This window comes from Paralichthys olivaceus, chromosome 13 (genome assembly GCF_024713975.1).
Source record: "Paralichthys olivaceus isolate ysfri-2021 chromosome 13, ASM2471397v2, whole genome shotgun sequence".
In the NCBI taxonomy this organism is placed as follows: domain Eukaryota; kingdom Metazoa; phylum Chordata; class Actinopteri; order Pleuronectiformes; family Paralichthyidae; genus Paralichthys; species Paralichthys olivaceus.
Genome location: NC_091105.1, coordinates 25038633 through 25055331, shown reverse-complemented (window position 1 = coordinate 25055331; position 16699 = coordinate 25038633). Strand labels below are relative to the sequence as shown.

The window sequence follows — 16699 nt, the reverse complement described above, 5'->3', positions numbered from 1 at the left end:
GTTGAAAAGCCAGCATTGAGAGAGATGCTGCAAACGTTTGACAGACAGACAAAACGAATTGCCTGCGAGAAAATACATGTCACAAACGGCCTAAATGTTCAGTATTTATTGAAGTGCAATTTTGTTAATCGAGACTTGATAAGCCATTTTATTTATTGTCTTGGTTGTGTGTGGTTTTATATTTGAGTGCTGTTTTTGCTAACAGAGACTGAGAGTCCATTTTATTCTTTGTTTGTTTTATTTATTCAGGATATTTCAACGTTCCTGAAATTACAATTACGATGGTAAAAAAATCACTGAAAAATAAAAGTTTATTGTATTTGAAAGGGTGTGCATTATTATGATATATTATCATGTTGACAATCATATCATTTATCGGCAATAATTCGTGGGACAATATATCGTCCAGCAAAATTTGTTATCGTCCCAGGCCTAATAGAGAATAACAATTTTACTCAATTACTGTTGCAACATGCTATCACAATGTTCAGTAATAAAATAAGCAACACTCAAAATATCACATTATGTTATTGAAATAATCTTCCTCACTCCAAATCAACAGTATCAAAATATCCTGTGCTCTTTACATCGTAATTAGCACATAAAACAATATCAATCATCTAGAAAGAAAAATATGTAATGTGCACAGCTAATAAAATATGGCTGGATGAGCTTAGAATGCACAAATAAGGTGCTAAACACACACATAATACAGCTCTATGTGCAACAAAGGAGCAAACAAATGTCTCACAATGCACCTTTAAAATGTCGGATCAGGGCTTCAGCATTAATGTGTGGTGTGTCGTAGTGTGTCTCTCTCGCGCCAATCAGCACCGGAGTTAGTGCTCTGATGTTAGCTCCTATGCTAACGGTTAACTCATTGCATTAGCTATTAGCCTAGCACATCAAGACGGCCGCTCACCGATGCGTTTCTCTTCCCGAGAGGTTCCTCCGACTGTGCTCACACAGGTCCTGGTCGTCCCGGGAGATTTCTTCGGCAGCTTTTCCGAGTCTGATCCACTTTTCTTGTTTTATCTTCCTATGGTGAGTGTCTGTTTAATGCGCCTTGCTCTCTCTCTTCCCGGCAACTTCAGTGGAAGTGAACCTGCTCCGATCAGCTCAATGGGCGGGGCTTCTTTTCTGATTGGGTGACAGACCGTCTCCAACCCGTCTCCTTCAAACTAAAACTCTCTATAAATTATTTTATTATGGTTCTATCTCTCCTTTTAGATAAACATCTGTTTTTTATTATTAACCAAAACGTAGTATTTAATGAATTGATTTTTCCACCATGAATTTCACTTTTCTTCATTCAATCAACTAATTTATTGTTTTTAATACAGATTCTTAACCTGGGTTACACAAGAATCTAATACTTTTATTTAGAAGCTGTTTTGTTGTGATATTTTTTCACTGTGATTTTGAGCTAAATGGAGATATGGACACTTCCTATGCTTCTATATACTATATACTATACATCCACTGTCATGATTACACCTGATTTCTTTGGAACTATGTTCTTTCAGATACAAATAAAAAAATCTATTCTATAGTTATCTTACAGGATCACATAACTGCCTCGTCCATAAGCAACTCATATACTTTACTGGGCCATTATAATAAGTCTCTATACTCAGTCAGGTTCACTACTCTGAGTAATCATGAATTACGACCTCCTCCATTAATAAGTATCTTTCTTGATACAGGTATTGATAAAGTTCCTCTGAATCGCTCTCTAACCTATAGTTAGTACCTAACCTGTGTCTGGTTGTGAGGCCCTGCCTGGCATAACTGGGGGCCTGACTGCAGGACCAGCTCCGTCTCCCATCTAGCCCTAATGTAATCAGTTGAAGCACTCGTACAGTCTGTGAGGTTTTTATATAACACAGATACCACCTTGATTTTTGACCCATTATATACTCGCATTTTTGCGCTCCCTATTTCCCTTATTATATAATCCCTTAGCTGTAGTTATCTAAAAAAAAATCCAAATTTTTTTAATCCATACATTTCTCTAAGGTCCTGAAAAGACATTATGTTTCCATTCTTTAGTATTGTACACATGGCAGTGATTCCCTTCCTCTCCCAGTTCCTGTATGTCAGGTCACTCAAGTTTGGCTTGAATCTTTCATCATATGCAATCCAGCTCAACAATCTCACTTTCTTTTCCAATCTATGCCTTTTATTGAAATCAGCCCAGATAGTCAGTGTGTGGGAGGTTATTGGATCTATTGAACCTTTTAGTAGTTTTTATCAATGTAATGTTGCCCAAAAGGGATTGCACTGGTTTGTTAGCCACCCTCATCTCAATCTCTTTCCATTTGGAGTTATAATGCTTGTCACACCACTTGACCAAGTTGTGCTGCCTCATAATAATCCTTTAAATTTGGGAGTGCCATACCCCCTCGATTCTTACCCAGTTGTAGCGTGCTATATTTTATTCTTGTTTTTTTACCACTCCAAATGAACCTCGATATCAATTTGTCCCGTTTTAAATCTTTCTAATGGTATCTTGACAGTAAGGGATTGGAAGAAATACAACAGCCTCAGGAAAATGTTCATTTTAATAATGTCAATCTTTGAACTGAACTCCAGTGATATGGTCGACCATTTCTCAATATCTTCTTAATTTGTATATGAATCTGATCACAATGAAAACATGGCTGGAATTATCTTCTGAAGATGGCTTATCTGTTTTGTTAGGGTTACCCCAAGATATTTTATGCTTTCTGAGTTCCATTTCCATTTATAAGCATTTGTAATTTCTTGGGAAGGGGTATAATTAAAAGCCAGAATCTGTGTTTTATTCACATTTGTTTTATATAATGAGTGGTCTCCGTATATACTTATATACTTAAATGTGTTAGGTTTGTATCAGGTCTTTCTAAATATATTATTACATCGTCTGCAAACAGACTTATTACATGTTTTTGTTTTTTAATATGTATTCCCTTTATTTCCTCACACTGTCTTATAGCCTGCGCCAGAGGTTCAATGTATAAGTCAAAGAGGAGAGGGGACAGGCAACATCCTTGGCATGTTCCCCTCTGTAGCTTTATGCTTTTTGTTAGACTACCATTCATTTTTATTCTAGCTATAGGATTCTGGTATATTGTATTGATGCATTTAATGGCTTCTTTGTTAAATCCAAAACATTCTGATGTTAAATATACAAATATCCAATTTACGCCATTGAAAGCCTTTTCGCCTTCATTTGTATCGAGTTTACTATTTGCAGGGTCCTTCTTATGTTATCTAATGTTTGTCGTCCTGTAGTAAATCCAGTTTGGTCCTCGTCAATTAATTCTGTCATGAAATTCTGATATCTCCTTGCTATAATGGATGTGTATATGTTGTAATCTACATTGAGCATAGAAATGGGTCTGTAATTGTTACAATATTCTGTGTCTTTACCCTCCTTGGGGTTTACAGATATGATTGCTTCATTACATGAGGGTGGCAATCTACCTTCCTTAAGGGCAGTGGCGGTTCTACATTGAGTTACTCCCCGGGCGAGGGGTGTTATATAAAGTAGAGTAATGTGTATAGTCTTTTTCCTTCGGATGCAGTTCACGCCATACATCAACCAGTCCATGTTCCTTCAATGACATGTTTACAAATTTAGATATATGTGTCTTATTTCTTTTTATACTTGTTGTGTCTACCCTATGATCCATTATCATATTAAAATCACCAGCACATATCACTATACCTTCAGATTCTAAGGCCATGACTGGGAATAATGATTTAAAGAATTGTTTAGTACTCTCTGGAGGGGCATATACATTAATTAATGTAACCATCTCTTCCTCTAGTTTCCCCTTCACTATAATATATTGTCCTTCTGTATCCTTGATTTCTTTAGACATTCAAATTTAGTTGAGTTTTGTATAAGTATTACCACACCTCTTTTGTTGCTTTGTTTACAAGTACTGTAATAGGTGTTTCTAAAACCAAATTTCTTCAGCTTTTCATGCTCTTCCTGGGAAAGGTGTGTTTCCTGCATGAAGATAACTTGAACCTTAAGTTTTCTCATTTTCAAAATTATCTTAGTCCTTTTAATTGGATTATTTAACCCATTAACATTTAACAACACTAACGATATGCTGTTCATTTATAGCTTTGGAAAATGGCATTATACTCCATGATATATATATATATATATATATATATATATATATATAATATACCATGAGAACAAACAATAGCCCAAAGAACATTGAGCAACTCAGCAATAAAAAAAAATCGAACTAAGAATACAACAGTAGGCACCTGCCCCCCACGTTTCCCCCGTGGGTTGAGGGGAAATTCAGATGAAATATGGGGGCCCATCCTTAGTGAGGTCCATTCTTGTTATCCAGATTCTCTTGAGCATCTGTCTCATTAATTCAATTCAGTTCAATTTTATTTATATAGCGCCAATTCATAATTTACGTTATCTCAAGGCACTTTACATTTAAAGGTCAAGACCTTAAAACAATATTAACATAGAGAAACCCAACAGTTCCCACAATGAGCAAGCACAGGCGACTGTGGAGAGGAAAAACTCCCTCATTAACAGGGAGAAACCTCTGGCAGAACCAGGCTCAATGTGGGCGGTCATCTGCCTCGACCGGTTGGGGTGAGGAAAGAAAAGTAAGGGGGGAGGAAAGGAGAGATGGGTGGAAAGCGGGGGAGAGAAGAGAGAGACGGGGTGGAGAGAGAGAGACCGGGAACAATTGGGCACCATCAGTATCAGGGCTGACTATAACAATAACAATGTAGTGATCTACAACAGGATTATATATATTAATGAATTACTGAGTGTGGAGGTGAAGGGGCGGAGAGAGAACCTTCACCTGCACCACTGAGGATCAATCAGCACAGGTGAGAGCTGTTAGCTGATTGATCCTCAGACGTTAAAAGGAGGCAGCAGAGCTGCCTCCGGGAGAACTCTCGAGAAGGCACAAAAAGAACACGGAGAACACTGGGTGAAGCTGAAGGTCCAGCAGAAAGTGCTGGACAGTTAAGTTACATGTTGTAAGTTTCAGTTGACCTTAATAAAAGATGTTTCTGAACCCGCAATGGTTGGACTGGTTCGTCTCTGGCTGTCGTGGGGGGAACCCGGTGGCGTGGTCAAACGCCACACTGGCGCCTGAACAGGGACCTCACACAGCCAGAGACATGGACCGGGTACAATCGCTGGGGAAGGAGACGGAGGAGATCCTGAGGCGGACGCAGAGGCAGATGGAGGAGCTCCTGAGGCAGACGGAGAGGATGAGGCTTGAGCGCCTCACCTGCGGCACCGAGCTGGAGAGGGCGGGGAGCGCTGGTCCCCGATCGGCGGTGAAGCCGATGGGTCCGGCTCCAGGGTCAGCGGGGAAGCTGACGCCTCCGGTCCCGGTGCCGAGGTCGGCAGGGAAGCCGAGACCTCCGGTTCCGGTGCCTCGGTCGGCGGTGAAGCCGACACCTCCCGGGCCGACTCCTCTTCCTGTTCCCGTGTCAGCGGAGAAGCTGACGCCTCCGGTCCCGGTGCCGAGGTCGGCGGGGAAGCCGACACCTCCCGGGCCGACTCCTCTTCCGGTTCCCGTGTCAGCGGAGAAGCTGACGCCTCCGGTCCCGGTGCCGAGGTCGGCGGGGAAGCCGACACCTCCCGGGCCGACTCCTCTTCCTGTTCCCGTGTCAGCGGAGAAGCTGACGCCTCCGGTCCCGGTGCCGAGGTCGGCGGGGAAGCCGACACCTCCCGGGCCGACTCCTCTTCCGGTTCCCGTGTCAGCGGAGAAGCTGACGCCTCCGGTCCCGGTGCCGAGGTCGGCGGGGAAGCCGACACCTCCCGGGCCGACTCCTCTTCCTGTTCCCGTGTCCGCGGAGAAGCTGACGCTGCCGGTCCCGGTGCTGAGGTCGGCGGGGAAGCCGACACCTCCCGGGCCGACTCCTCTTCCTGTTCCCGTGTCAGCGGAGAAGCTGACGCCTCCGGTCCCGGTGCCGAGGTCGGCGGGGAAGCCGACACCTCCCGGGCCGACTCCTCTTCCTGTTCCCGTGTCAGCGGAGAAGCTGACGCCTCCGGTCCCGGTGCCGAGGTCGGCGGGGAAGCCGACACCTCCCGGGCCGACTCCTCTTCCTGTTCCCGTGTCAGCGGAGAAGCTGACGCCTCCGGTCCCGGTGCCGAGGTCGGCGGGGAAGCCGACACCTCCGAGTCCTGCTCCTCTTCCTGCGCCGAGGTCAGCGGAGAAGCGGACGCCTCCGGTCCCGGTGCCGAGGTCGGCGGGGTCTCCCGGACGGCGGCGCGCCACTGTTCCGGGGTCCAAGGTGCCCGTGCGGCGGCGCCCACCTGCTCCGGGGACCAAGGTGCCCGTGCGGCGGCGCCCACCTGTTCCGGGGTCCAAGGTGCCCGTGCGGCGGCGCCCACCTGCTGAGGGGTCCAAGGTGCCTGTGCGGCGGCGCCCACCTGCTCCGGGGTCCAAGGTGCCCGTGCGGCGGCGCCCACCTTCCAGGCCGCCTGAGAGAGGCCGCGTCCCGCGACGCCCACCTGCTCGACCCCCGGAGCGCCTCAGTCGGTGGGCTGGGTTCCTCCCCTGGCCGGATGGGAGGGGGGGGAGTAGTTCAGGCCGGATAGCTCCCGGGCCTGAGTTTGACGGTGGGGGTATGTGGAGGTGAAGGGGCGGAGAGAGAACCTTCACCTGCACCACTGAGGATCAATCAGCACAGGTGAGAGCTGTTAGCTGATTGATCCTCAGACGTTAAAAGGAGGCAGCAGAGCTGCCTCCGGGAGAACTCTCGAGAAGGCACAAAAAGAACACGGAGAACACTGGGTGAAGCTGAAGGTCCAGCAGAAAGTGCTGGACAGTTAAGTTACATGTTGTAAGTTTCAGTTGACCTTAATAAAAGATGTTTCTGAACCCGCAATGGTTGGACTGGTTCGTCTCTGGCTGTCGTGGGGGGAACCCGGTGGCGTGGTCAAACGCCACACTGAGTTATTGTAATTAATGATAACAATGGTGATGGTAGTCGTTGTTGTCCTGCAGTCCCGGTGCCAGAGTTATCTGAAACGAGAGAGAGAGAAGAGCCAGAGGGACTATGGGGGGACAAAGTGACACTTTGACATGATGACATGTTAAAATAAATAAATAAATAAATAAACAGGTGTGGGGGGGCAGAGAGACAGAGAGACAGAGGGAAGTGATGAAGTGCTCAGTGCATAATGGGAGTTCCCCCAGCAGTCTAAACCTATAGCAGCACAACTAAGGGATGGTTCAGGACTCACCTGATCCAGCTCTAACTATAGGCTTTGTCAAAGAGGAAGGTTTTTAGTTTTACTTTAAATGCTGGGACAGTGTCTGCCTCCCGAACCCAGATTGGGAGCTGGTTCCATAGGAGAGGAGCCTGATAGCTAAAAGTTCTACCTCCTGCTCTACTCTTACAGACTCTTGGAACCACTAGAGACCCTGTGTTTTGGGAATGAAGTGATCATTATAGCTCACACATACAGCGTCCGATGAGTCCTAACAGTGAAGACTGAAGACCTATATACAATCTCTTAGACTATTTGTCTTCAGTGTCTAACATGTGTTATCTTTCACTTACTTATTCATTTAGATGCACTTACATACTTTATTTGTCCATTCCTCGGTATTTCTGTAGTTTATGTTTTGCTCGTGTTGCGGTGTCCTCTTTGTTTCCTACCTGTTGCCATGGCCATGTCCCAGTGTATCCTCATTCTGGCCATAGGTGTCTAGAAACGGATTCCTCTCTCTTTTAAAACTTTCTTAATTCCCGCGTACTCCTTTCTTTTCTGAATTATTTCCGTGGCATAGTCACATTATTGGAAATAGTATTAGTTAGGTGATAAGTTGCAACATCATGTCCCAATTGGAGATTAGCCGTGCTGCACTGCTGCTGTGCCTGTGGAACAAAGAAGAAATTAACAATTAAGCCGCAGTATCATTAATTCCAGCTCTGTCCAACAATCCATATATAATAGCTCCAAAGACTCCTGGAAGAGAAATTGTCCTACCCTGAAGAGCAGTCATCCACAGGAGGAAAATTGGCCACCTCACAGCCCCAGTGGTGTGACTACTCTTGGAGATTCTCCCATCACAGTGTCTTCTCCATGCAGTCTCTCTGAATCTTCATCTGACGTGGCTGGCTGGAGAGGTGCGTGGACCAGTTCACATGTGAGAACAAAGCCTTTGCAGGGACTGGAGAATATGCTCTGCCTTTTGGGTGAGGATAAATCAATATTTAGGCGAAAAAAATGGATGCGACTAAAGAGGAGATGGAGAGCCCGTCATCAGTAGCGATCACTTAAATAACGTTGACTGTTGTGCTGTGCTCCACGAGGAGTCAAAATAATGTTATTATTCATGACTTTGCCTCACACAGAGCACCAAAAATGTTGTGATTATGTACTTTCCCTTGCGCGGGGTACGATTATGTACTTTCCTTCATGCGGGGCACCATTAAATGGTGTGCTTTTGGGCATTCAATAAATGTGGCTATCAGAGAGATATTAAATATTAATATTAAAAATATTAATATTAAACTGATAAAGGATAAATCGGGGCACCACCCTTCAAAGGAAGGGAAAAGATAGCCAATTTAAGGAATAAGTCTTACTGACTACAAATTTGGAACTCTGATTAATAATTAAATAAATAACTATAACCAAAATTACCACATCAATAGCTAGCAAAGTGGAAGGATATGGAGTTCTTGGCAGTGTAGAGGTTGGCAAAATTCACACTTATGCAACATTAATGAAGATGGAGTTGTGAGACCATGTGGCTGAGATCACATGTATGTGTTAAGTTTGTGGAAATGAGTGTGTGAGGTGTTGGTGCCAGGTTAAAGAAAGTAGTTAGATGCATGCAAAGAAACTGATCAGTATAACAGAACTAACATTAACTTTCGAATAACATATTACCAAATATCACAACAACACAATTCAAACTTATAAACATCACATGAAATAGAAATAGGACTTAACAGTCCTTTGCTTAGCTTAGCGTAATAATAGAGCCCAGTTGTGTTACCTGTCTATGAAAAAGAGGGAAAGGTCCTTTTTGGATGTGCTGTTTGAAGTCGAGTGAAGTGGTCTTATTGGTTTGTGGCACCCTGGGAGACTGAGTTCTGGAAGCTCTCCTTTGTCTCCAGAGCAAAGGAGACATGCGGTCAGGCTTTTGACTACACATGTAGGCCCAACTATGGTTCACAGATACCAGGTCCCAACATGACATTATGGCTTCATTGAATGAAAATGTATTTAACCTATCTCGATGTGCTTCTTCAGGTTGGACGGGGAGTTTTTGAATGCCAATATTTCAGTCTCTCTCTGTAGGCATAACAGGCACTTAATCTGGTAGGAAGAATCTTTCACTCCAACGTACGAAAATATTTCTTGAAAATACGGCCGGTGTAACGTTATCTTCATCACATTTATAACATAAATTGCTAATGATTACAATAAGTTTAAGACAGATATTACGAATCATCAAACAAATCAAACAATATACTCTATGTGTAACAATCAGTATGTAGTGTATGTATGTAACTTGTGTGAAGAAATGATAATCTTTTTTTTTTTTTAAAGGCAGTCTGACAAGAATGAAATATAATGGTTTAAAATCAGAGACAAATATCTTTTAAAAAATAGTAAATGGTTTGGACAGATATAATGGTGTCAAGAGTAAGAAAAACTGTGTAAAAGAAAAAGAGACTCATCATGGTACGGTAGGGGCTCTCCAGAGGGAAAGTCCCAGCTCCAAGGCCAAAGCAACCCAGGTGTTTTGAGGCTTTCCAGGGGGAAGGTCGTAACAGGTGTGGCTCTTAAGGATAGATAAAGCGGAGCAACACCACTGTTAGTCAGAGTTCTTCTGGTGCAGCTCCGGCTCGCTACTGAATGCTCTCAGGTTTTGTTGTTGACAATAAAACTCTGCTGCTTTTAAGTTGACTTCTACTGCTTTTTTATTTGACTGAATTTTTTGGCTTTTGGATCACGAGTGGAACTTAGTTTTTCACCACAACACCCAGACAAGCGGGACTTCTTCTTCTTCGTGCTTGGTGGTTGACATGACAATGAATGTGTTGTGTAGTGTAAATGAAAAAAGACGTTAACAGGCAAGCTAATTCAGCGGAACAAACTTCACTCTTTCTTATTCAGGTACCAGTCACAGTCACTCTCTTCTTCATGGGGTACATCGAGTGACACTGCCACCCATTGGCATAATATATATTGCAGGCACACGTATATACCACAAAAAGTTTACGGCATTACGTCACCAACTCAAATTTCTTCTGATTTTAATTTGTAGTAATGAGTAACGAAGATGGTTAGGAGAAATGTATTGGAGTAAAAGTACACATTTTACTTAGGAAATATAGTGGAGTAAAAGTGAAAGTTGTCAGAAATAAAAAATAACAAAGTAAAGCACAGATATGTGAAATTTCTACTTAAGTAGAAATGTGAAGAAGTATTTGTACTTCGTTACATTACAACACTGGGTAAGGTCAGCTCAGGTGCTGTTGGATGGGCGCTGCTGACTACTTCCAACACTGTGGTTTTCTCAACCCCAGAGCGTGGCAGATTCTCTTCCAGAGTGAAGTCTTCTTTGGTTTCTCAGGGAGAACACTGGAGAGAGACTTCTCCTCAGTGACATCATCCTTACTCTCTCCATTGAGCTCCCTACTGGAAACATCAGCTTCATGACAGTGGCAGACCACATTGTAAGAAGCTTTGAGCTTCATCAGCTCTTCTTGGAGAACCTTCTTCTCCTGGAGCTCAGTGTTGAACTTTTCCTGGTTGGTAGTCTGATTCAGACAGACCTCATGATAAGAAGCTCTGAGCTTCATCAGCTCTTCTTGAAGAGCATTATTCTCAGCCTGAAGCAGATCGCTGGTTTGAGTCTCCTTGTCCATGGAGTCAATCTTTTGGCTCTGAGCTTGCCTTTCCTCCATCTCTGTCACCACAAGCTCAAGCCTGCTCAAATCCCTTTTCAAAAGGGCCAACATTGTCCTCTTCCAGAGCCTTCACCTTGTTGCTTTGTACTGCCAGTTTGCCATTGTGGGCTTTAGAGTGAGCTGTCATTTTCTCCTTCTCCCTCATCAGAAGCTCATCGTTCTGTTTGAGCTTCTCTTCCAGAGCCTTCACCTTGTTGCTCTGTACAGCTAGTTCAGCCAGGACACCAATGTGGGCTTTAGAGCGAGCTGTCATTTTCTCCTGCTCCCTTATCAGAAGCTCATCATTCAGTTTGAGCTTCTCTTTCAGAGCCTTAATCTCAGACTGCATTGTTCCACATGTCTGAAAAATAGAAACATGGAATTCATTATTAAAAGTCCACTCAACACAACCTGAACATGCATTTCTAAAAAAAAAAAATTCTTACCAGGATGTCCATTTTGGTAAAGGGGATTTGTAGTTATGAGAGCAGTGTCTTCTTAATGAATTTTTACTGAACAAATCAGCGGTTGTCTCCGTAGGCAGCATTGTTGTCTTCACTAATGAGGACTGTGGTCTTCTCAGTTGACGGTCTGTTATTTTCACAAGCTAATAACTTGAAACACTGTCTGACCAGATAGTCACTTTGGATGGTGTCAGTCTGGCTTCCAGCTCCACTGTGAGGAACCTTGGAGTGTTGTTCGACCAAGACATGTCATTTGACGCCCATATTAAACTAGTGTCTAGGACGGCTTTCTTCCATCTGCGCAATATTAACAAAATTAGAAACATCCTGTCTAAGCAGGATGCTGAAAAACTAGTCCACGCGTTTGTAACCTCTAGATTAGATTACTGCAACTCTCTATTAGTAGGATGCTCCATGAAGACTGTTAAAAGTCTCCAGTTGGTCCAAAATGCTGCAGCACGAGTGCTGACAGGAACTAGAAGGAGAGATCATATCACTCCTGTCTTAGCTTCCTTACATTGGCTCCCGGTAAAATTTAGAATAGAATTTAAGATCCTGCTCCTCACTTTTAAAGCCCTCAACAATCACACCCCCTCATATATCAAAGAGCTGATAACACCTTATTATCCAAGTAGATCACTTCGTTCCCAAAACACAGGCTCTCTAGTGGTTCCAAGAGTCTGTAAGAGTAGAGCAGGAGGTAGAACATTTAGCTATCAGGCTCCTCTCCTGTGGAACCAGCTCCCACTCTGGGTTCGGGAGGTAGACACTGTCTCAGCATTTAAAGTAAAACTAAAAACCTTCCTCTTTGACAAAGCCTATAGTTAGGGCTGGATCAGGTGAGTCCTGAACCATCCCTTAGTTGTGCTGCTATAGGTTTAGACTGCTGGGGGAACGCCCATCATGCACTGAGCACTTCTTCACTTCCCTCTGTCTCTCTGTCTCTCTGCCCCCCCACACCTCTTTATTTATTTATTTATTAGTTTTAACATGTCATCATGTCAAAGTGTCACTTTGTCCTCCCATAGTCCCTCTGGCTCTTCTCTCTATCTCGTTTCAGATAACTCCGGCACCGGGACTGCAGGACCACAACGACCACCATCACCATTGTCTGCATTTATTACAAGAACTCAGCAATTCATTAATATATCTAGTCATGTTGTAGATCTATACATTGTTATTGTTATGGTTAGCCTTGATTTTGATGTAGGTCAGAGGACCAAAGAAATATCCTTTAATGTCTAGAGTTTTTGGTTCTTTGATTGGATTTGATAAGGATTTGCAGGCCAGCAATCCCTTTGATGGTTGCCCCCACATCAATCATCAAAGAAGATTTTTAAGAAGCAACCGTTTCCATGGCAATTTTTATAACTGCACAACATGGCGGCCCCTGGGGGTTTATCAGGTTGACTTCTATATGATGCACATCACTGCGGAGCATACACAAATCCTGAGCTAGGCGGCTACTATACACATGTCCCACTGATAGCTAAGTGATCCCTGTCTGAGACGGAGGTTAGTCTCTTGACCAAATGAAGAAAATCAATCAAGGATTTCCGATCCATTAGATAATGTGTGATATGCTTGAGGGAATTAATGAAATATGCTATGAAGTGTTAAATTAAGTATGTAGATATGTACATAAGCATCAACAAAATATAAGTCTATGTGTCAGTAGGTACATAGTGTGAAATCTTAACAGCACAAGCATTATAAAATAAATGTAGTAGGATGAAAATAAAATAATGAAGATGGAAAACACTGTAGAGCAGCTGTAGTCAACTACTTTACCATCACCGGGAAGTGGGTACATTTTTGCAAACTAATTGTTGCATTGTGTGTCACTGAGAGCATGGGGAATTGTGCATTTCTGCAGCATGTTTGGATTCGTGTTTGTAAAAAATGTGTGTGTATGTGTGTGTCAGGAAAGTGTGGACCTTGATGCTGGCTGGTTTCTAAAACTGATGCGAAATAATTGAGAGGATGTTTATTTACATGTTTATCTATGTGATTTTAGTGTGTGAGAGCTATTGATGCACAACACAGGCACTGACATTCTGTGATTAAGTATTGTATTGTTGTGTGTTGTTCATGTGTTCAATGTGATTTTACACTGCAGATAAAGGTTTCATATTTTAATTTCATTCATAGATTCATGGCTATTGAGCAGTGCTTTGTGAGTGTTGGTCGAATACTGTCAGTGGCATAAGATATTAATGAAAATGCATATTATTAATATTTGTATGTGTGTATATTAAATCAATACAATTGTCAATGCTTCTGCAGATGTGTTTGACTGTTTCCATTTAATTTAATTTACTATGTTCCACTTAATAATGGGCTAAAAGGATTGGTTTATGTAATATTTATGTATTTGTTATGCACATTAGTCATCCAATCATTACTGATTTGATGATATAGAGCTCAATCTGAATGCAGACAATTATATCTTCAATGCAAAATATATTTTAAAAATCTTGCCTACATTTGTTTACATATGATAATGAACAAAAATAATAACCAACAGATTTGACACATCTCACACAATTCATTGACCCTCAGCATCCAGCCCTTCATCAGCCGTGAGTGTGGCACATTATGTCATTCTTTGTCGTATATGGTCATCAATAATTTAATAATAATTTATCTCAGGCTCCCTCTCTGGAATCGAACCCTGAATCCCCGTTACCTGTGGTCATTGTAGGCACAAAAAGTACCATTGAAAGTTGATAGGGCAGACATTCGAATGAGACGTCGCCACCACGAGGGCCAGCGATCAGTTCGAGGTCATCTAGTGTCACCAAAGCAGCCGGGGCACCACGGGTCTGATAAATGCACACGTCCCCGAAGGTCAGCGCCCGTTGGGGAAGCGGAGAGCGGGCGGGGAGTGGAGTTCAGTTGGGGGGGTGGGATTTTGCGGAAGTTATTTTGCAAAAGGGGTAAGAACTCATACATCGCCTGGTACACTGGCGCTGACAAGTAGAAACATTTTGCTTAATTTTGCCTTTATACACCAAATTAAAGATTAGACTCTCCTCTTCCCAACAATATCAGCTTTCCACCCTAGCACAAACTGGCTGCTAGTAATCAGACATTTAGTGTGATCCATTTCAGGCAGCTTTCGGAGCTGGGTCAGAAGTCAAACTTCTTTCATATACAATGTTTGAACACTGCTGCTAATGTGTTTAAACATGTTTAGGCATGTGCAGGAATGTGTTTAATTAGTTGTAACTTCATAAAAAAGGACTTTTTGGCAAGTAATTACATATCGTCACAACCTCACTCAGTCTGAGAATCATCATCACTGGTGGTGCACTTTTCAGCTTGAGTAAATTATCTGTTAATCTCAGGCAGGTCTCTCAATACAGCAAAACAATTCTTTACAAACTACTTTTCTTTCAATGGTCTTTTTATTAATGATAAAATAAGACAATCAATGCACAGGAAAAAAGTTTTTTTGATTTTTCGTACAACATCCATAACACAAAACAATCCCTTGTCAAAACATCCGGACATGGACATACTTAAACATCTACTGACAAAAAAATGTAAATAGACAGAATAATAATAATAATAATAAAAAATAAAAAAATTACAACCACGCTTGGAAAGATAAAAGATTAATAAGATTTAATAACTGAAAAAAGCACAGCACAGACACCACCAAAAACAGGTGAAATACATAAAAAATAGATACATAAATAAAATAGATAATAAAAATTTAAAAAATTTAAAAATTTAAAAAATAAAAGGGGGGGGGGGGGAGGGGGCTACTCAAAAATTATTGTTGAAGGTTTTTCATAAAATACCAAGAAGGGGCGCCATATTCTGTAGAATTTGTTTTCTGATCCCCGAATAGTGTATCTAATCTTCTCTAGATTCATGCAGGATATCATGTCTCTGAGCCAATGTGAACAGCAAGGAGGAGCTGGGTCCTTCCACTTAAGTGAAATAGCTCGTCGGGCTAGTAAAGAGGCAAAAGCAAGAAAGTTGAGCATAGCTTTATGTAAGTTCAAATCTGGAGCAATGCCAAAAATACCAGTCAAGGGATTTGGCTCAATTCGATGATGGAGGATATCTGATAACGCATGGATAACCAATGTCCAAAAGTGACCTAAAGAGGGACATGTCCAATACATGTGGTAGAGTGAGGCAGGTGCGCCTTTACATTTATCACATGTAGGGTCGACATCAGGATACATTCGCGCTAATTTGGTTTTTGATATGTGGATTCGATGCACTACTTTAAATTGTAAAAGTGCATGTCAAGAACACATAGAAGAGGAGTGTATCCGATCAAGCACCGAGTCCCATGTGTCCTCTGTAAAGGTGTAATTTAGGTCTTGCTCCCAAGCAGTTCTTATAGTTGCCACTGAAGAGCAGTGCAGTTTGGAAATAAGGTTATATAGATTGGACATGATACCTTTAGAGGTGGGGTTAACAGAAAGAAATATATCAACAGGGGTAACTGGGGGTTTATAAGGAAATTGGGTCGTTAAGCGCTGTATAAAAGTCCTAATTTGTAAAAATCTAAAAAAGTGGGTTTTGGCAATGCCAAAAAGTTTCTGTTAGTTGAGAAAAGCTCGCAAAACAATTATCAATGTATAGATCTTCAAAGCATCTCAAACCTTTTCTGTGCCAAATATTGAATGCGCCATCAGCCATTGAAGGAGCAAATAGATGGTTAGCAGCAATTGGGCTTTTAAGTGAAAAAAGCTGTAGTCCAAAACTTTTCCTAAATTGGCCCCAGATTAACAGGGAGTGTTTAACTACTGGGTTGCTCTTGGGAATATCCGAAGCAAGTGGAAGTGCGGCACCTAAGAGGGCAGGTAAGGAAACAGGGTTACTGGCACAGACCTCCATTGTAACCCAGGCCGGGGAAGTGGGTTCGAGATGGAAATGTCTCCAAAATAACAAACACCCAATATTCACTGCCCAGTAGTAGTACTGGAAATTAGGCAGAGCCATTCCCCCTGCCTGCTTGGATCTTTGGAGAAATGCTTTCCGCAGCCGAGGGTGTTTACCATTCCAAATGTAATATATCAATAATGAGTCAAGGGCTCTAAAAAATTATTTGGGGATGAGAACAGGAAGACATTGAAACAAGTAGAGGAACTTTGGAAGCAATGTCATTTTAATCGAGTTTATTCTTCCAATAAGGGACAGAGACAAAATCTGTTTTGCCTGATCAAATAAAGTGAGAAAATTTGATTTCAACAAGTTTTTGAATTCTCTGGTGACACAAATTCCGAGGTAATTAAATTGATCTTTGACCACCTTCAATGGGAGATGGGTATAGTTAAGTTTAAGAGCTTCCTTAT

The 16699-nt window shown here is 42.3% G+C and overlaps 1 protein-coding gene and 1 long non-coding RNA gene across 2 annotated transcripts in view; one reads left to right on the top strand and one right to left on the bottom strand.

Moving 5' to 3' along the window:
* LOC138413535 (uncharacterized) overlaps nt 1-16699 on the top strand; it is a 112385-nt gene that overhangs the window by 61730 nt on the left and 33956 nt on the right. The gene's annotated exons all lie outside the window — the stretch shown is intronic.
* Nucleotides 10304-12321, bottom strand: LOC138413579 (golgin subfamily A member 6-like protein 26). The gene is made up of 2 exons (XM_069537776.1): nt 11361-12321; nt 10304-11275 (listed from the first exon to the last, which is right to left on the bottom strand). Exons 1-2 carry the CDS (start codon nt 11370-11372, stop codon nt 10949-10951), a joined length of 339 nt encoding a protein of 112 aa, XP_069393877.1. The 5' UTR covers nt 11373-12321; the 3' UTR covers nt 10304-10948.